The sequence below is a fragment of the Equus asinus genome, chromosome 21, assembly GCF_041296235.1.
Source record: "Equus asinus isolate D_3611 breed Donkey chromosome 21, EquAss-T2T_v2, whole genome shotgun sequence".
In the NCBI taxonomy this organism is placed as follows: domain Eukaryota; kingdom Metazoa; phylum Chordata; class Mammalia; order Perissodactyla; family Equidae; genus Equus; species Equus asinus.
The window spans coordinates 46,899,456-46,920,484 of NC_091810.1; the positions used below are offsets into that span (position 1 = coordinate 46,899,456).

Here is a 21,029-nt window from a genome sequence, read left to right on the forward strand (position 1 = left end):
AAGCCAGAAAGAGACGACGAGGCACTCAGTGGCCTTTACACTGGGCCCAGGTGTGACTGGCTCCAGGCAGAGTCCTTTGGGGAAGTTACTCTGAAAAATGGAGGGAGAAGGAACTCAAAATCCTGAACAATGAAAACCTGTACTTGGAAAATTATGGATGCTTCTCCCAGCTCCCCACACCCCTACCCCTATCGGACTGTGTGTTATTAAGTCCTGGAAATGCTTCTATGTGTGAATTCTATTTTTGTATTCATATGTTGAGATGGGCCTTGTGGTTTCTCTGTCTTCAGAGCACACTTCTCATAGTTACTATTGTTATTTTTATTGTCATGACTGCCCAGAGTCTGGTGAGGATAGTGCAGTGATCTACCACACAGAATCTACAAGGAAAGGGATGAAGTTAATATTTACATCACATAATTATATTGTTATTGTATCTGTGTATTTCTGTACTAAATTGACTGATGCCATCTGCATGAACTGAAAATGAAGAGCCTTCCCCCTCCATTCCAGGAGGGAGAAGGCCACGCTAGCTGGTATATTCTAGGAGGGAGGGAAATGGGCAGCAGGGGAAGGAAGGAGTCAGAAGGCTTTGTCTATGAAGCTGAAATTGCTTATTAAATTAGGAAAGTCCTGCCCTGCAGCCTTCTGAGACTGACCTTCTTGGAACTTCAAGAGGCTCCCGAGTCAGAAAAAAACCTGCTGGCAAAGCGCAGATGGGCATACAGGCAGCCCTGCCCCTTTCCCACAATAACACTTGATATCTGTAACAGCAGCTCTTGGCCTGGTGCCTATCTTCATCCCAAGCCACATACCAACCTATATTAAGGGCACTGTGCTCTTGCCTGGGGAGCCGGACTGTGCTGTGGGGGCTGCAGCTTCTGGGGAAGAGGGGAGGCCCTGGGAGTCTGGGTGTGCTGCAGAAGGCACCTCTGACCACAGTTCCCACTCCCCCAGTGACATCATGCCTCTGCCCAAAAGCAGACTCCACTGGTGCTGGAGGGAGATGGGAAAAGGCAGGGGTGCTTTAAAGATGGGAGGGACATTACCCCACCTCACTAGGAAGACTAGCCTCTTGTTTGGGTGGGCCCCTCAATCCATGCTATAGACTAGGGGGCTTAAGAGAATAGGTTAGTCATCAGTCCCATCTTGCAGCCCAGGCCCTGGAGTGGGGGCCTCCTTGCGGCCTCTGGCCCCTGCACAAACGCCCAGGCCTGAGAAAACCTGAAACCCCATTGCTCTGCCCCAAGCCATCATCTCCACTGACTGAGAAGCATCACTAGAGCACCCACTTGGTGCTGAGTGCTGGACTGGGAGGGGTGTGTGAATGAGACCTCCACAGCCCCCTTCTCCCCACGGGTGCACACAGTCTCTGCTCCCCTGTCACTGCCACCCATGCCCTGAAGACCCCCTCTTCCAGCCTGGACTTTTTCCTGGCCCCCCACGCCCCCTCCCATCTCCCATCTTGAGCCCTATTTCCGGCCTCAGGGATTTCACTCTATATTCCTCTCCCAGGTTTTTCCTCTAAGTCTCATACTTCCGCTGGTCTTTGGGCCTCTGTTTCATGATTTCCCAAACACGTTGAGTTGAAAAGGGGCTTCAAAAAAGGGTCTAGTTGAGCATGTCCCAAAATGGTGTCCTGCAGAACAATTATCCCATGAGATCCTCCATGACAGTGGCCAAATAAATACGGGGCCTTCTGCCCCGAGCCCCATGGAGCTGTGCACTGCCTGCTTGCTTGCCTTGTGAAATCCCTGAGAAGCCCACAATGATCTGTCATTAATTTGTGTGCCTTATGTGCTACATGATTCTCCAAAACATGTGGTCCTCTATCCCTTTTTTCCCATGGAGCAGTTAACATCTCATGTTTCTAATGTTTTGAAGAGTATACTTTGGGAAAATACCCAGAGATTAATTCTTTCCCTTAACACGTGAGATTAATGTATTAATCTCTGCCTTCTAAGCTTGTAAACTCTGGAGCGTCCTGACCTCCCAGATGGAATAGCCACATCTTGACTTCCCATGGCCAGCACCAGAGCAGAACCTGCCACCCCAGGGCCAGGGCTGCCAAGCTGCCAGTTTGCTGACCCTTGGGCCTGGACTCTGCCCTGCCTCTGGTTCCTGTCCTCCCACACCCAGCCTGCCTCTCCAGCCCACTTCCTGTTCCTCCTGTGTCTGGCATGGTCCTCCATGGAGGGCTAGGATTCACCCCAAGCCTGTGGCTGTCCTGCAGTCCAACAGACTAGTTTCTAAGGAAGGGTGAAGGGCAGGGAGGGGGCAGAAAAAGAGAGGAAAACAGCCCTTTTCACGGTCTTAAATGGCCACTGTGCTTCCCTTTCACTCAGCTAAGCCCAGGTCAGGTCCCAGACACCCCTAGATCCATTAATTGGAGGAGTGGGCAGGTAGCAGGCATCAGGAGCCTGGACTGCCCAGTGCCAGGCTGTCCTCCCCGTGGGCTGGCAGGGGCCCCACATGCAGCTAGAGTTAGGCAGGCCCCAGAGCACTCACTCGCATGCCTCTGCCAGTCCAACAAACTGAAGCTTCCCAGCCAGCCACATCATCTTCTTAGAACTAAAAGACAGTTGCTCAAGAACAGCCCAGTTTCCATCCATGTAAAGGATCCACCCTAGCCTCACCCAAGTCCTGGTCTGCAGGGGCTCCAAAAGGAGAAAACTTCAACACGCACCAAGATAAAGCCCCAGGGTTTTCTGAGACTATAAACTTGGCCCTGGTGTAGAGAGAGAATGAGTGGGTGGAGCTAGTTTTGGATCCAATACCTGATAAGGAGCTTAAGGATTGTTGGGCCCCCACCCTGGCTCCCCTTCCGGACTCGCCCACCCACTTGGTGTACAGGAGATGAGGCAGTGGCAGTTGTGGCCCTGTGCCCACTTCCTACTGCCCAGCCCATGCCTGCCTTTACCATGGGTACCGCTGCTGGGCCCCTCTCCCTTAGAGGCCACGTCCTAAGGAAGCCTTTCACTTTCCCTGCTGGATTTTCATTAAGGAAACTCCTGGTTCCTCAAGGTAGCCTTTAAAAAAACCATTCTCCACTGAGGATGGGAAATGCTGCACAGTCTCCAGGGAAGCCTTGAAAGGGATGCCTGCCCTGATCCGTAGACCAGGACTCCACCAGTCAGATAGTAGCTTGCACTCAGGGGCTCTGCTGAGGGAGGTACTCAGGCGACCAGTCTTGACCTCTATCTCCCAGGGAGAAAAATGACTGGAGTGTGCCCTAATCCATCCCAAGGGGTATGTTTCACCACCATGAGCATCCCATTGGGCAGAGAGGGAAGACTAGGGCAAAGGGGCAATTGTGGGCTGGTGAGGATGCCAAAGTGAATCAACCAACGCCTGGAGCAGAGTCCAGGTGTCTGTGGTCAAATGGAGGTGACTGTACTAGGGACACTCAAAGCCCAGATTGGCCTGTTAGGAGGACAAGGGAGGCTCTGCTTGCACAGATAAAGGTAGAGAAGAATGACGCGACAGACCAGCAGCTTGCTTTATGGACATGACCTCATCTGTTCGGTCTGCCCCATCTCCACCCCAGCTGATAAGAATCTGGTGCTATTTCCTGTAGTCCAAGGGTTTCAGACAATGGTGTGAACGGCTGGCCCTACTGGAAAGGACATTGTTCAGGGAAGAAAAAACAACACACCAGCACAAAGCCAGGGCAGGACCTGTCTAAATGTAAGGGGTTGTTTACAAACCCATGATTTCCAAGGTGGGGAACACAATGGGGAATTGTTTTCGGCGAGGCTGGAGTCCCCTCTAGAATGCTCCTGGGGGCTGGGGATGGCTTTGATGGCCCAGACAGGTCTCAGATGCTCTGAGAGGGATGAACACTGATGGCGTGGATGCCTTCCTGTTTATCAGAGGTGCACAGGGGGCAGGGTCAAGGAACAAGTTTACACCAAAGACAAAGGGGAGGAGCTCCTGGGCCTCACTCCTTTCATCAGGGCCTCACACTGTCACACTGCTCAGGAACCCCAGGGTTGGAGGGGGTTTGCTAGGGAGAAGTAAGAACAGGTTTTCGTCTTCTGAAAAACATCAGCTCTTTGGTTTATGGCCTCTAATTGTCATGTTGCTTTTTAGAAAAATGCAAAAGACATGACACTCTCGCAAATAGTTGACCCCTCTGGAATGGCGCTCCCTGGCTTAGTTACTAGGGAGACTTCTCACACTTGGGGGCCCTCATGATGCCACAACTCACCTCCAGCCAGCCTGGGAACACACAGGGAGCTGTCACTGTGTAGGACACACACGCATTGTCACTGGCATCAGGGCCAGTGGAAGTGCTATTTCTCATAGCAACCTCCTGCCCTGCCCACAGAAGGTTAGAGCCTTTGAACCACCAACCAAAGGCTCTGATGTCAGCGTGTGTGTGTGTGTGTGTGTGTGTGTCTGTCTGTCTGTGTGTCTGTGTGTGCGTGCACGGCAGGAGGAAGATGCAGAAAAGGAACATAACCACATCATCCTTTCCCTTTGGGACTGGCAGTCCCCATTTTGGGGGGTAAGAGGAGGGCAGTTGGGGTTAGAAGGGCCATTTTGGGTCTGGAGAGACCATGAAGGCAGTTCTGTCTGAGGATTTGACCCATGATGGAAGTGTCATTAGTAACTCTCATACTAATCTCTAAACCCAACAGGAGCACACTTCGTGAATAAACTCGAACGGATGTCTTTAGAACAAGTGAAGATCAGCAAGTCCTGTGCAATCCCAATATCAAAACAAGCTTTCATAAACCATTCTCAACCTTCCAGGTCTGAAGGATTATAATCTTCCTCCTCAACATGTTAACAGTGCCCTCTGGTGTTTGAAGGCAAAACAATAGGCTTATGAATACAGGGTATGAGCACATCCATCAATTCAGTAGACATCAAACTGCCTCTGGATGTGGGTCCCAAGCCAGATACCACGAGGGGAAGAAAGGTTAATAAGACGGATGGTCCCTGCCGTTAAGGGGTTTCCAATCTAGTGGGAGAGACAAATCCACAACCATAGGAACAGATGGAGAAATGACACGAGCCCTAATAAGGGTATAAGCAGAGCCCAGTGAGAGTGCCTAGGGATGAAAAAGAGGCCCTTAGGTGAGGTTCAACAGGCTGAGGGTAGAGGTTAGGACTCTTTAGACTGCAAACCCTATGCTCAGGGCCCAGTATTCCAGCGTAGCCAGGGCAGAGTGCTTGCAGGTGGGGTGTCCTGGGAGATGCAGCTGTGTGGGACCATATTTGTGGAAGGCTTTGGATGCCAATCTCAGCAGGGGCCATCCTAAGTAAAGAGCTAGCAGATGTTCTCTGGTAATTAGCAGAAGGAAAAAGGGTGGATGTGTCAGCAAAGCAAAGGACATAGGAAACCTTATGGAGAGAGAGGACTTTTGCAGCAGTCCTACATGGCACAGAGGTTTGAGCTGAGCACTGGCAATGGGATGGAGTGGAAGGCAAACATTTGCCAAACAGTAAAATTGACAAGAAAGAGAGTGGAGAAGCATAAAAGGAAGCAGAAGGAGATTCTGAGGTTTCTGGCCCTAGTTTACGGCTCCTATAAAGTAAGGATTAGAGGAAGAATAGCAGATGCTTTGGGTAATTTTTATTTAAGATCTATTTCTACCCTCCCCAAGTGAACTATCTGTTCTAGGTCCTAAGTTATAAAACAGTAATTAATTCTAATAGACATGTCATTTGTGAAAACAGGTATTTTAAATATGCAAGATGAGCCTGGGGCATCTTATAGTGCCAAAAAGTAAAGACATGTTCAAAAAATGAAACAAAACACACAATAATAGGGGTATGTGAAAAGAACACAAGAGCTCCCAATGCCAAAAACCAGAAGAATTTGAGCAACAAAATAAAGTAGTATTGGATTATAACCCAAAGTATACTATACATATCCATGAGTCCATACTGATATAAATAAATGATTGAAAAAATAAGTAAGTGGGAGAGAATAGGTTAATTTCCCACACAGAATTCCAAATAATTTAAGTAGATACTCTGTCCTCAAGGAGGGAGGGGGCATAAATCCCTACTCATTAATTGTGGGATACACAGAGTAACCTCCTTCTAAAAGGTACAGTATGGAAAGGGGGGAAAGGAGTAACTTTACAGTGGAAAAACCTGACAGACACTACCTTGGCCAGATGATCAAGATCAACATCAACAGAGATGTCATGCTGATAGTATGTAACTTCAATATGATACAATGAAAATGGCACTTTATCTATGTGGTCTTCCTCCCCGAAACCCATAACCCTAGTCTAATCATGAGAAAAACATCAGAAAAATCCCAATTGAATGGCACTCTACAAAATACCTGACCAGTACTCCTCAAAACTGTCAAGGTCATCAAAAACAAGGAAAATCTGACAAACTGTTACAGCCAAGAGGAACCTAAGGAGACATGACGACTCAATGCAATGTGGTATCCTGGATGCGATCCTAGAATAAAAAAAAGACATGAGGTAAAAACTAAGGAAGTCTGAATAAAGTATGGTCTTTAGTTAATAATAATGTATCCATATTGGTTCATTAATTGTGACAAATGTACCATATTAATGTAAGATGTTACTAATGGAGGAAACTGGGTTTGGATATATGGGGACTCCCTGTATGACCTTCACAATTTTTCTGTAAATCTAAAACTATACTAAATTAAAAGTTTACTTAAGAAAAAAGCCCAGTTATTTAGTGGAGAATGACTGATTACGCCCAGATGAAGAATAGAACATTTCAACGGTGGACTTTCCAGCCTACAAGAATGGGGTTGGCTATTAACATCAATGGAGAGGAAAGTTACAAAGATTAAGAAATAGTTGATAGGGGTGTGCGTGTGTGTGCACGTGTGCACATGTGTGCACTGTTCTGCTAGGTATCTATGAGGCCAACTGCTCACAGAGGTTGGGCTGATGAATGTCTGGGTGACAAAAAGCACCCCCTATTCCCCACCCTCACCACAAGCTCCACCTCCCACTGACTGCAGCTGGAGTCCAGAGGGCACTATTAAGAGACCATTACTTTCAGTTAAGATGGTGTTTCTCACCTTTGAGTAGTATACTAATGGACTCTTTTTAAAGGAGAAGATACTACCCAACACGTCTGAGAATATGCCTGGTGACCCAAGTTATAGAAACCCTAGATTAAGAAACTAAAGTCTTAATCTTGGAAGTGTCTTTCAGTTGTGAATCATCACTGCAAGAGTTGAGTCTTTAGGATAGGAAAAATATTAAATTAAAATCCACAATTTAAAAACTCTCTTGTCACTAGCAGAGCTCTGACAAAGTGTCCTTGGATGCCCAGGTTAAGAAGGACAGCAGTAAGTCATCAAACTATGGGAGAGGAAACGAAGAAAAAAGCATAGTCGTGGGGAGCCCTGGGGTGACAGCTGTGCAGTAGGCCTAGTGAACAGCCAGATAAGAAGGGGCAGGCTCTGGGCGGTCTTCCAGAAAAGAAGTGCAACTGGTAGTGATTTGATGTCTGGCCTATGAAGAAAACTGTATTTTGAGGGAATTGACCATATGGAACATTTGGAAGATGTAGCCATAGTTGCATAGCAAATTGAGCAAATAAAAAAGAGGCAGGTATTCATTTCAGGAAAAAGACTATGTATAGGAGAGGAAAAATAATCATAGTGTACTGCCTGACTCAGTAGTAAACAGCATTTACATAGTCATAATAATGTAAACACTGAAGGTTAATTTAACAAAAATTGTGATGCAATTAGAAAAGCAGAGAGAATGAAAATGGGAAGGTTTTAAAGATGGTAGATCTTTATGTAACAATAGGAAGTCAACAATGTCTAAGATTAATAAACTAAGAAATAGCTTTAAAACTAGAAAGTAGTTGCCTTTAGGGAATAGGACTCAGGGTAGGGAAGGGTGAGTCAAGAGAATATTTTTCATTATAATCCTTTTAGTACTTCTTAAGACATCTTAAAGTCTATGTTACTTTGCCTATATACTTTGATAATAAGAAAAAGACACAAATCCCCTCCTCCCCCTGTGATTCCAAGTGAATCTAGTGAAATCTGAAGGTGATCACTGTGCATACCTCGGATGTAAGTCTCCATGGATCAGCAACATTTGAACTGAGAACCCTGTCCTCCACCATTAGTGATAATGACTCAGGGAGACCCTGAGAACTCTGTATCTGGTAACGGTCTTGAATTTCTCCCACTAATCCAAATCCCACATAACCATTAAAAGCAAACAAATGTGAGATCGGTTCTATTCAATTTCTCCCAAGACCTTCCACCAGCTTCCCATCCTAGATGCCTTCTTAACGTGACTGCCCTGGCGTGGTTCCCTTACCTGAGATGGAAATACCCGAGCCACTAGGCAGTGAGGGTTTGAGTGGAGGTGTGCCTTTACTCGAGCTGAAGACCATACTGCCTGGAGTGAGTGGAGGCCTTTCTGCTCCTTGTGAGCATGGCAGTCCCTGGCCTGTTTGAGTCCAGGGCCCTAAGTTTTGTAACAGTGACCTATTCTCAGTCCAGTGTGGATTCCTTTGCTGGCTCACCTCCCTGGTGAGAACCTTTGTGTTTATTTGCACAATGATGAACTCTCTGTCTCTGTAAAGTCAGTTTCCCTGCAAACTGCTTCCCTCCAAAGCAACATGTCGATGTTCTAAGTTGAAAGTTCTACATTTAATTCACTGAATTTTATAGATTAGAAGGGTGAGTTTTCCTATGCCCTTACTCTACCCTCCAGATTCCTTAGTATGCTAGATAAATTCCCGAGTGAATTTATAAGGAGACACTAATGGAGAGAAAACCTTTATTTGCATAATGACAAGCATGAGTGAAGTAGGAAGAGGCATATGAGAATCAGATTAAGGTGGAAGAATCTCGGTAAAAGAAGAAAGGAAAAAAGGGCTCTCTGGGAATCAGGCAGAAAGAGCAGAGGTGCTCTCATACCATAAACACGTTCTGTGGTTGGCGTCTGGACTCTGCTCTGTCCTCACGCTCCCCTGAGACTTTTCTTTCTTTGGTTCATAGTCTCACTGTTGGCCCCTTTCCTTGTCTCCCAGTCCCAAAGCACTCCCTCCTCCAGACCCGATGGAGGAGCACAGCTTCATACCCAAATGTTCTTGGCAAGGCTACTCAGAAGCTGTTACTTGGATTTTTTGCAGCAATTAGTGATTTTGACACCCTTGGACCGCCAGGAGTGGCCCCTCCTGCCACCAGAGGATTCCGGTGTTTCTAATAAGGAAGGTCCTGGCCAATCAGTCCGAGAAGGGCTCAGATTCTCTTCCAGGCTAGTGTCTCTGCAGAAATGCCCCCCAGAGTGCAAGGTGCTGCTGCAGCAGAGGCTGTCACCTGAGTTTTCAGGTGTTTAGTCTGCAGTGGAAGAAAGGTGGGAGAGGACAACTCAACCCTCTGTCTCTCCCAGGTGCGGGTCCATAAGCCCCTTCCTAGCCACTTTCCTTTCCAAACTAAAGGCACCAACTAGAAGTCCCCATCTGGGGGCATGCCCTTCTCCTTTTCCAGGAACCACAAGTCCCCCCCGCCCTGGCCCTCCCTGCCCAGTTCCCTCCAGTCCCACCTGTGGCTTCAGCAGAAGATGCACACTCCTCACACTCCCATTTTTTACTGTTGGATCTAAGAGAGGAGCAGTCCCTATGAGTTCCGTGGGATCCGCACGTAGCACACAGAATGAGGCACCACCTCCTACAGGAAGAGCCAAGGAAGGGTTGTGGGGACAAATATAACTACCACTCTCGGGATGTTTGCTACTGGCCAGGCCTTTGCTGAGGGTTTCCCAGGCTTTTTTTTTGAGGAAGATTAGCTCTAACTACTGCCAATCTTCCTCTTTTTGCTGAGCAAGACTGGCCCTGAGCTAACATCCATGCCCATCTTCCTCTATTTTATACATGAGACGCCTACCACAGCATGGCTTTTGCCAAGTCGTGCCATGTCCGCACCCAGGATCTGAACTGGCGAACCCTGGGCCACCGAGAAGTGGAATGTGCGAACTTAACTGCTGCGCCGCCAGGCCGGCCCTTCCCAGGCATTTTTTACTGTACATTTTACCCAGGACGGATGTGTGGCTGTCCCAGGACCCCACAGTCAGGTACACACTCGAAAGGTAGATTTGGAAAGGAACTGGCCCGGGGTGTCTCTCCCCTGGGCACAAGGAGAAGCAGACCCTGCAGGGAGACCTGTTCACTTGCACATGAATGAGTCCTGGGCTGGTCAAGAGCGGGACTTAGTAATTGTGTTCACCCTGAGGTCTGCAGACAAAAGTGAATTTCTTGCTCCTAATAACTGTGCCAAGGTCTGACTCTGAGATGGCACTGATGAGAGATCTTTCTAGCTAGGAGCCTTTCCCTACCCTTCATCCTCAAAGCTGTCTCTGCCTTGTTCATACAGACAGATGGGGGCATCACAATGCTGATAACGCTGATACAACTCCGAGAAAGCCCCTGGCTCGAGTTCCCAGGCAGCATCTCTGCAGTGGGAGAAGAAACAGTGAGTAAGGAACACATAATTGGTTGGTGAAACCTTTGTTCACTTGGGAGGAAGTAGGAAGAACTCAAGGTAGCACAGCACAAGAGGTCAACAGGCTGCCTGAGTACTTTCAACAAGGCTGGACGAGCGGCCTGGCAGTGGGAGAGGGTTGAAGTAGGAGAGTAGAATGCGGGGGTTCCTTAGTTCCACACTGGAACTCAAGAACCCAACCCCCGGGGAATTCTGATCCCCAAAGCACCCTTTTCAGAAACATGCCTATCCCCCCACCTTCACTTTTTTCCCCCTCCCTTTCTTTGATAATTGAAAAACTCTCCCTCCACCCCTTCCCTCTTCACTGTATGTCAATGCCTGGGCTGCTTCTTCATTCTCTGACCTATTCTCACACTCACCTCCTCTCTAGAAATCTAGCCAACCCACTCCCTGGCTCACTTCCTGTCTTAGCGTTTCCACTACCTGTCTGGAATATGAATTCCCATTCTTAGCATTTCTTGAGGAAACTCTTCTCGATTGTTACACTGCGGACATTTGAAGAAATGCTTTGCTGACGTGTGGGCATATTTCTGTAAGAGAAACATGGAAGAGCTTTGTGTTTGTAAAAACACTATCTTTGATCACCTTTCCACCCCCACCCTCATCTCACAAAGAGGATGTTGCTAAGAGAGCTTAAGTGGGGGTTATAGGAGAAGAAGTTTGGGTGGGCTAGGGTGAGGGCTACAAATCCAGGTGTTAGACCAGGAACCAAAAGCTTAAGAGAGCTCCCAGGAGTGCCTCAGCTGTAATCTCTGGCCATGAGGCACGGCAGTGCTGACCCAGTAGGGGTCAGGTAGCTGGATACGTTTCCCTTTCCTTCCATCCCAAGAAGCAAGGCTGATTTTCAGGTTACTTGACTTATTCTAGGATTAGTTCATTTGCTCTGGCCATCCTGAGGATTTTGCTCGGTCTAAATATTATCATGGAGGTCCTATAGGTCAAGAAGGACCAGAGACTGGGCTGACTTTCCTCTGATTGCCTGGAACCAGCCTTGCACACAGGCCTCCAGCATGGAGTGCAGAAGCCAGGGCTTGCCTGAGTATTCCCAGGATGCTCTGAACTGGGCCAATTGTGGAAGGTCCCCAGGGCAGAGAAAGCCCCACCTGTATGCACTTGCGGTGGTAGATAGTCTGACTACAACACGGGCTCTGGATATTTTCAACACTTGCTTGGGATAAGTTTTCACAGCACAAGACGCAGCTTTCCTCCCCTACATTCCCCCGTTGGATGTCCTGTGTTGGGCGATGTTTTCCACAAAATGATCTGTGTCAGAGTAAACAGACTTGGTTTCTGGTTTCTCATTGACACAGTTTTCCAGCTACCTGGTCTAGGAAGAGCAGCGACCACTCAGGCAACGCCCAGTGAACCTCCACACTCACAGAGAGGAGGGGGAGCAGGGTGAAGAACAGCCACATGCCTTCTCACAGCTGCTCTCTTAGGAAAGCTCTGGAGACTGGCTCCACAGCCTCCCTTCGTGAAAGCCCCGCTTAGTTCTGAGCAGCTAAGAACCCCAGCTGTTTGTAATTTAAGAAGGGGATGGGAAGCAAGAAGTAACCCCCATGAAATCTCCAAGTCAAGACACTGTTTTTCATTATTGAATGGAGGGACAGATTCACTGGTGAATCAAAACAGGCCCGTGAGAACCGGACTCTGCTTTCCTTTGTGGCTAATTAATACCAAATTGCAAAAGAGCAGCCCGACTTTTCCTCTTCATCACTCACTTGTACTCTCCAAAAAATTGTGAAAGGCAACCCCTTTCTTGGCCACAAGGAAGATGGAAGTTTCTGATGCAGTGATCCTTCTGGCAGTTGATGGCAGCTCCCTTTTTCTTGCACACAAAGCAGGTCTGCAAATGAGATCCCAGGCTCAGGGGCCCAAGAAAGACAGATGGACATTCTACAGCACATCAGGCTATGGAATGAAAATTCTGTGAAGCAACAGCCATTCCCTTTCCTCAGTGAACCTGATAGCTCTGGGGCACCCTGAAGCTGAGCTTCAAGCAGCACTGAATTCTTTTTTGTTTTCCCAGGATATTGCTCCCTCTCTCACTTAGGATGCTACACCCCAGAGAAGCCTAGAACTTAGGAGAAGGACCAGTTGGGAAATCCAAGAGTCCTTTGACTTCTAAAATACCAACTGGGGAAAAGAACAGAAACAGAGATGATGAGACAGGTAAGAGAAGAGGCCTACTCCAAGGCCCACATTTCAGGGGATTCTAACCTTCATAGAAGCCCGGGCTGCCTCCTTTTTGATGTCTTCAGGCAGAAATCCATAGAAACCTCTGTTGGACTGGGCCCTCTGAGGCAGCTTGCTAGATAGGATCTGGGGGTGGGAGGAGGGCAGCAGAACCAGGCTGTCAACATTGATGATCAGTCAAACAGTGCAGTGGGGTGAGGAGAATGACAGGGTGAGAGAGCTAAGAAATAGTGTGGTGGAATATATATGCATTTACAGGGTAATTTACTTAACAAAGGCTTACAGAGCATTAACTATGTATTGGGTGCTCTAGGGGCTTTTCAAATATTTACTCATTTAATCCACATAACAACCTTAAGGGGTAGGTACTATTAACATCTCCATTTTATAGGAGAGATTATGTGACTTGCTCACGACTACAGAACTCCAGACCTTAGGTTCTGACCTGCCTTTATGCTACACTGTCTCTCCTTTACTGAGGACTGCTTTTGGATGCTGAGCACTTGGGGGAAACACTCCCTGTATGGACTCATTTTATGCTCACAACCCTGTAATACAGATGCTATTGTGATCCTCATCTTACACAGGCTACTGAGGTGTAGAGCAGTAAGTGACATGGCTAGGGTCACACAGCAAGGAGGCGGCAGAACCAGCATTCACATTCAGGCCCACAGAACCCATACTCTTACCCTTCCCGCTGTACTGCCCTTCAGTACAGAATAAATACTCTTTTCAGAGTGTATTCTCTACAGGAAGGGAAACAAGGCTTATCTCCTGACTACAGTCATTCTGCCTCATGGGGGAAGGGGAAGAATTGAACTTTTCTCTAAAAACACACCTTAAAGGGCTTTTTGTTTCTGAAAAGCCCCCAAAGCAGAGTCTAGAATGGGAAATCAAGGAAAAAGAAGCTACACTGTTACATACCCATAAACAACATGTGTGTACTACATTGGAAGAATATCAGCACCCAGCCCCACCCCAAGAATCTTCCAAAAATATTGGGGAGGGTGCTGGATTTCCTGCAGTAATTGCATGTAATGTGTAATGGGGACTCAGCTTATTTTACTTTATTTTTTGGTGAGGAAGATTGGCCCTGAGCTAACATCTGTGACAATCTTCCTCTATTTTGGATGTGGGACACTGCCACAGCATGGTTTGATGAGTGGTGTGTTATGTCTGCACCTGGGACCCAAACCTGTGAACCCTGGGCTGCCAAAGCGGAGTGTGCAAACTTAACCACTATGCCACCAGACTGGCCCTCAGACTATTTTATTTTAATGTTATAGAAAAAGTGACCTTACAAAGTTAGATGACTTGATTAGATGTTAGATGTTAGACTAAATTAGCTAGATGACCTTGGATTATAGCTGTATGTTCCCAATTAGGCTTAAACATATCTATTTTATCACTAATTATATCTCAGGGATTTAGGACTACATGAGTGATTTGTTTTATTTATAAGTAATACTAATGTTTTCTACAATGAGCATATATTTTTTATATAAACAGAAAAATCAATAGTGAGGGGCCGGCCCCATGGCAGAGTGGTTAAGTTCACGCGCTCCACTTTGGCAGCCCAGGGTTTCACCAGTTCGGATACTAGGTGTGGACATGGCACCGCTCATCAGGCCATGTTGAGGCAGCGTCCTACATGCCACAACTAGAAGGACTCACTACTAAATAAAAAATATACAACTATATACTGGGGGGATTTGGGGAGAAAAAGCAGAAAAAAAAAAGATTGGTAACATTGTTAGCTCAGGTGTGAATCTTAAAAAAAAGTCAACAAAGATTAGAAACAATCTAAATGTCCTTTAATAGGGGTTTGTTTTAATACTTTTTGGCAGACTCATACCATGGAATACCAATTAGCTACTAAAAAGAAAAAACTAGATCAATACGTTCTATATGGAAAGATCTCCATAAGTATATGAGGTAAAAAAAGCAAAATACAAAACACTGTGTATAGTATGTATATTTTTATGTTGAAAATGTATGTGCTTGTAAATGCACTGAAATTAAACAAGATTTGACACCAAAACCAGAAAGGACTTATAAGAGTGGAAAATCACAGACTAATCTCTCTCACGAGCGTAGGTTTAAAAAGGAAACACAATATTAACAAATTGAATCCAGCACCATATAAAAAGGATAATACATCATGACCAAGCAGGGTTTACACTAGAAATGCAAGGTTAGTTTAACATTTAAGAATTCAATTGATGTAACAAAGCAGATTAACAAAATAAAGGAGAAAAATCATAATCATCTCAATACGTGCAGAAAAAGCATCCAACAGAATACAACATACATTTATGATACCTTCAGCAAACCAGAAATAAAAGAGAACTTCTTCAATCTGATGAAAAGCATCTATGAAAAACCTACAGCTAACATCATATTTTAATGGTGAAAATTGGATGCTGTCCTCTGCTATTGGAAACAAGACAAGGATATTCGCTCACATAACTTCTATTCAACTAGAATAGAAGGGCCTAGCTAGTTAGTACAATAAAGCAAGAAGAATTAAATGACATAAAGATTGGAAGGGAAGAAGTAAAACTGTCTTTATTCACACATGACATGATTGTATGCACAAGAAATCCTAAGGCATTTACAAAACAATAAAAACAGCTACTGAACTTTATTAATAAGCAAATTTAACAAGATTGCAGGATACAAATCGATGTACAAAAATAAACTACATTTCTATATACCAGCAACAAACTTGAAAATAAAAATTTAAACTACCATTTATAATAGCATAAAAACCACAAAATATTTAGGAATACATTTAACAAAAGATGTTCAAGACTTCTTCACCAAAAAAGTATTGTTAAGATAAATTTTAAAAGACCTAAATAAATGGGGAAATATATCACATTCATGGATTGGAAGATTCAAGATTATTTGTCAATTCTTCCCAAACTGATCTATAAATTCAATGCAGTCCCAATCATAATCCCAACAGATTTTTTTTTTTTTTGAGAAAGATTAGCCCTGAGCTAACTACTGTCAATCCTCCTCTTTTTGCTGAGGAAGACTGGCCCTGAGCTAACATCCATGCCCATCTTCCTCTACTTTATACGTGGGACACCTGCCACAGCATGGCTTTTGCCAAGTGGTGCCATGTCTGCACCCAGGATCTGAACCCTTGAACCCCAGCCCGCTGAGAAGCGGAATGTGCGAACTTAACCGCTGCGCCACCGGGCCGGTCCCACCCAAGAGACTTTTTTTTTAAAGAAAAATTGACAAGCTAAATATAAAATTTATATGGAACAGGAAAGAACCTGTTAACCAAAACAACGAAACAATCTTGGAAAAGACTGCAGAACTTAAAATACTTAACTTCAAGACACTATACAGTCACAATAATCAAGACAGTGTGGTATTTGTGTAAGGATCATTACACAAATCACTGACATAAAATAGTTCATCTAGATCCACAGATATATAGTCAACTGATTTTGACAAAGGCACAGAGGTAATTCAATGGGTAGGTAAAGATTTCCTACACACAAACAAGCTTTAACTATAAAAGAAAAAATTGATAAACTGGACTTCATCAAAATTAAACACTTTTGTTCTTTAAAAGACATGATTAAAAAAAGGAAAAGGCAAGTCACAGACTGGGAGAAAACAGTCACAATACACATATCTGAAAAAGGATATGTATCTAGAATATATAAAGAACTCTTACAACTCAATAAGACAAAACAACCCAATTTTTAAAACGGACAAAATATTCGTATAGAGACTTCACAAAAGAAAATATGCGAATGGCCAATAAGTACATGGAAAGAAGCTCAACATTTTAATCCATCAGAGAAATACAAATTAAAACCACATGAGATACTAATACACACCTAGCAGAACAGCTGAAATTAAAAAGATTGACAATATCAAGTTTTGGCAAGAATATTGTGCAACTGAAACTCTCATAAATTGCTAGTGGGAGTATAAACTGGTACAACCACTTTGGAAAGTGATTTGGCAACTTCACATAACGTTAAACATATAGTTAGCATACAACCAATAATTCCACTTGGGCATTTGCCCAAGAGAAGTGAAAACACGTGTTCACAAAAAGGCTTATAGATTAATGTTGATAGCAGCTTTATTGAGAATAGCCCCAAAATGGAAACAATTCAAATGTCCAGTAACAGGTAGATAAATAAGCAAATTATAATACATTCATACAACAGAATACTACTAGGCAATAAAAAGGCACAAGCTACCAAAACATGCTACAACATAGATGAATCTCCAAAACACTGTGTTGAGTGAAAGAAGCCAGATACAAAAGAGTGCAAACTGTATGATTTCATTTATATGAAGTAAAAAGCATGCAAGAGTAATCTATAGATCAGCACTATGATTATCTCTGAGGGGACTGACTGAAAGAGTACAAGAGGGAACTTTCTGGGGTGATGCAAGTATTTATTTTGATTGGGGAAGTGATTTCATGGGATTATACATTGTATCTCATGATATGAGTTTATCAAAACTCATCAAACTGTACACTTAAAATGGGTGCATTCTATAGTATGCAAATTATACCGAACAAAAAAGAACACTGGGGAAAAAGTAACTGCAAGGACTGTTGAGAGCATTTGAGCCTGGGGAGAAGGAGAAGGACTCGGAATACTGTTTTGAGAAGAGACTTTTTATTGTACATACTTTATACTGTCAGGATTTTATACTAGGTACATATACTACTACTAAAAAATTATATTTTAAAAGAAATGGGTAGCTATTAAGAAAACCAAAAAAACAGGGCTATGGATCTAAGGCTGGATGCAAAAACAGGGAACAGACTGTATAGCAAAAGCCCTAAGATACTGAAAGGAAAGGGGGTCTCATACTCACAAGACAGAAGTAATGCATGCTGAGATCGCCTTTCTGAAGAAATTCCCCCAATTTTTCAGGATCCCCAGGTTCTCGAAGGCATAACAGGCAAACTGGAAGAGAGAATGTTAAAAATTCATTTTGGGAGTATAACCATCTCTCTAAGTACAAGGAGGAGGAGATTATCGGGAAGAGGGTAATTTTGACGAGGAGGGAGGTTGGGGTGAAGTGTTATTTGGTATCAGTTAGGCCTTTATACAATTTTGGCCACATTTGAAGGAGTTGGCTGCAACTGCTCACTTCATATACCCTTGTCTCAAGTGGCTTTAATTAACTTATTTCTTGAACTTTGGCTGTTGACATTTAAAAATTATGAAGCCTGAGCTCTTTAGGATCTTAGAGAATCTGAGAAGGAAGTAGGATTGACAGGGAGAGGAGCAAGTTTGCTGCCCTACACAGGTGGCCTTTGCTGAGGCTGGGAAGCAATGGCTGAACAGAACCTCCAGTCTTTCTTACCAGGCCCTGAAGGCGGTTTCCTCTGGGTTACCCTCCTTGTCTTGGCAGATTTTCTATACAAAAGATGGAAGAAGTACAAGGTGGTCTTTGAGGATCCTGTTGACACCCCTTGTAACATTTCTCTCAAAATGCCATCCATGGGTCTGATGAAGGATCAAAATATCTAAAGGCTAACACATCAGTTTCCTTTTCTATTTCATATGTTTTGAAACCACAAAACACACCCACTGAATTGTGTCAACCACCTTCCTGTTCCTTAGTGCCTGTGTTGAGTGAATGAATGCAAGAACAAACCCCCTTTTACTCTTTTACTGTTTCTTCTGCCACCTACTCTGAATCTCGGGGGTACCACGTTCACAAAGCATAACAAAATGATACTAAAATTGATTAAGAATTCCTATTGCTAGGCAATATTCTTGGCTCTTTACATGTATTAGCTCAATGAGTCTACAGAATGCTCTAAAAAGTGGGTGCTATTAACATGCATATTTTTCAGATAAGGAAACTGAGGCATAAAGAAATGAAGTAACCTGTCCCAGGTCACCTAGTTAGCAAGTGTTAGAGCCAGGATATGAATCTAGCCAGTAGGGCTCCAGAGCCAGGACTTTGCTACTAGGGACAGCCCTGGGAGGATAGGTTACTGAGCAGCTTCCAAGGGACCACTGGTGTGTCCTTCCACCATACCCAACCCTAGCCCCCAAGACCATGCCAAGTGGGCAAAAAGTGCAGCATATACCACAGGCCATTGGATGATTTCTTCCAAATTCCCTTATGTTACCTACTCTACCTCAGTCTTTGACATTCCTTCTTCTTTTCTTTTATAGTCTTCATTCGTTGCTGCCTTTCTGTTCTAAATTGAATTCTTCTGCACTATTTTGAGGACAATACGGGCTCTTCCAGCTATAAATATAAACAAGTCAGCAATTTAATTCTATATTTGGTTATCAAGTTCCATGGGGTCAAAGCAACAGTGCACTTCACCTCCGATCCCTGTGACAGAATAAAAGGGGCCCACTCGGTATCAACAATTATTTGATTATTATTAAATAATTATTAATTATAATAATTATATTTAATAACTTATATTGGATCAAGAACTCTTTTAAGTATTTTGTATGTGTTAACTCACAAAAACCCCATGCAGTAGGTATCATTTTATCCCCATTTTCAAGATGAGGAGACTGAGGCACAGAGAGGTCACAGAGCCACTTGCCCAAGGTCAGAGTTCCTGCTATCACACAGCAGTATAAGAACTTGGAACCATTATTTGAACTGGCTAGATGCTTCTTTGTTTTCTATGTGCCTACTAAATGCATGAGGTAGCACTCAGGAAAAATGGCTCCTTTTGCCCCCAAGTATGGGTGCCATGATTCTACCCAGAAAAGCTAGATTAGATAGCTCTTTCCTAGGACAAGGAGCCTGTGGAGTTTTGGCTGCCTAAAGCAAGAACTCCCTCTAGTGAGAGACAAGTGATAACACTGACAAATCACCCCTTGGCTCCTATCACTTCTTTCCACCCGGCTCAGATGGCCATTGAGGCTAGGCCTGTTCTCAACCTCGGACTAGATCTGAGCCAAGAGTAAAATGCCCGAAAGCGGAGAAGACACCCTGCCACTCCTCGCCAGTGTCAGCAGACTACAAATTTACACTTTCCACTGGTTAAGGAGGAACTCCCTGAAAGTGAAGGGGGACAAAAGAAGATCCACTCCTATGAAGGGACGACTGAGTCTAGCCCGGGGAAAGGACAGCATTTCTTAGGAGAGCTGAGTGAACCACGTCCCTCCAGGGTCACACACTCCAGCAACCACGTCCTCGGAGCACAGCTGGAGGGACTGTCAACTACTGTGTGCATACAACTATTAAGGCCATCAGCTGTTCAGAAAACTAAGGCGACACCGCCCTGCCTTCCTTTGTGTTTGCTCCGTCTCCTCTTCTAACCCATGAGCTGCACTTGCAGAAGTAATGACACTGGATGGCTTCTTACTCAACCAAAGCACTTGGACAGGCTGGAAGAGGAGAGAGGAGGGCGTGCACCTGAGGATCCACTTTAGCTGACTACCGAGCGGTTCCGAGCTGTTGGGGAACCCCGACCATCTAGCAATAGAGAAAAACCTTGAGACTTCAGCTCTTTGCATCGCTGGACCAAGACGTTCCTTGAGCGGGATTTTGCGCACACTGGTCGTTGCAGGAAGACGCAACACTCTTCAAGGCAGCTCAGGGGGCGCTGCGAACGCGGGCTTCCACAGGCTGCTCCGGCCGAGATTCCCTAACCGAGCGGACGCTCCCTTGAAACGGTTACCAAGTTGTTTCGCTGGATAAGCGCTGGGCAAAAGCTGGCTGAAAAAATTAAAAATAAATGAGTGGTCGGCCCCGCAGCCGCAAGAATAGGGAGTGATTTATCTGGAAAATACGTGTCGGTGTGGCGACAACCGTCCCTCGGAGGTAACAGTAGGAGAAGGGGCTCAAGGAGCATTCCACGGATGCCAGACCAGGCTCATGTCGCGCTTGCCGGGCGGCTACTGCGGGGCCGGGCCGGAGGTCGCCACCGCCGCTCGCTCCTCACGGTAGCGCACCAGCCGCCGCTCCCGGCCGGGGCCGTCTGCCCAGCTGTCGCCGAGGGCACCGCTGTCCCGGAGCTTTGTTCGTCGTCACAAGCCGTGGGAGCTACCTCACGGGCGGCCGCCCCGCGCGGTGACTACGCCGGCGAAGGGGGCGAGCGCGCAAACCGGGGCCGGGTCACGCGGACTGCGACATAGGGACACTGCGGCCGCGGGCACCAAGGCGACGCTGACCGTTGACAGAGCGAGACCGCTAACGGCCGCGCGCCCGCCCCTTCCGCTCGCGCCACCTGGGCCCAACAACGCTCTCGCCCGCCCCTTCCTCTCGCCCCGCCCTTCCCTCTCGCGCCACCAGCGCCCAACTCCGCTCTCGCCCCGCCCCTTCTCGCTCCGCCCACCTGCGCGAGCGCACCGGCATCTGG

The 21,029-nt window shown here is 45.6% G+C and overlaps 1 protein-coding gene across 7 annotated transcripts; it reads right to left on the reverse strand.

The window, feature by feature from the left end:
• Positions 1-773: 773 nt before the first annotated feature.
• PHF7 (PHD finger protein 7) lies at positions 774-20,966 on the reverse strand. 7 transcript variants are annotated; one of them, XM_044755303.2, is made up of 11 exons: positions 20,162-20,966; positions 18,837-18,949; positions 18,050-18,102; positions 17,555-17,646; positions 12,710-12,811; positions 12,211-12,335; positions 11,593-11,752; positions 10,913-11,019; positions 10,323-10,439; positions 9,534-9,658; positions 774-6,432 (listed from the first exon to the last, which is right to left on the reverse strand). In XM_044755303.2, the coding sequence occupies exons 2-11, from the start codon at positions 18,878-18,880 to the stop codon at positions 6,368-6,370; spliced, it is 990 nt and encodes a 329-aa protein (XP_044611238.1). In that variant the 5' UTR covers positions 18,881-18,949; positions 20,162-20,966; the 3' UTR covers positions 774-6,367. The 7 variants fall into 7 exon arrangements, with proteins under 7 accessions (XP_044611238.1, XP_070349090.1, XP_070349087.1 ...); XM_070492989.1 differs by lacking the exon at positions 18,837-18,949; XM_070492986.1 differs by having other exon boundaries at positions 18,837-20,966.
• Between the last annotated feature and the right edge of the window lie 63 nt (positions 20,967-21,029).

What these genes read in the sequence shown, in the direction of transcription:
- PHF7 (XM_070492985.1), bottom strand. Translation starts at nt 18,188, where the DNA reads ATGGATGGCATTTTGAGAGAAATGTTACAAGGGGTGTCAACAGGATCC. An exon ending in GGAATTCATATTCCAGACAG is followed by an intron (nt 10,440 to 10,912) that starts GTAGTGGAAACG and finishes CTCCCACTGCAG; the next exon opens with AGATGCTGCCTGGGAACTCG. An exon ending in ATCTTCTGCTGAAGCCACAG is followed by an intron (nt 6,433 to 9,533) that starts GTGGGACTGGAG and finishes TTTTTATTCTAG; the next exon opens with GATCGCATCCAGGATACCAC.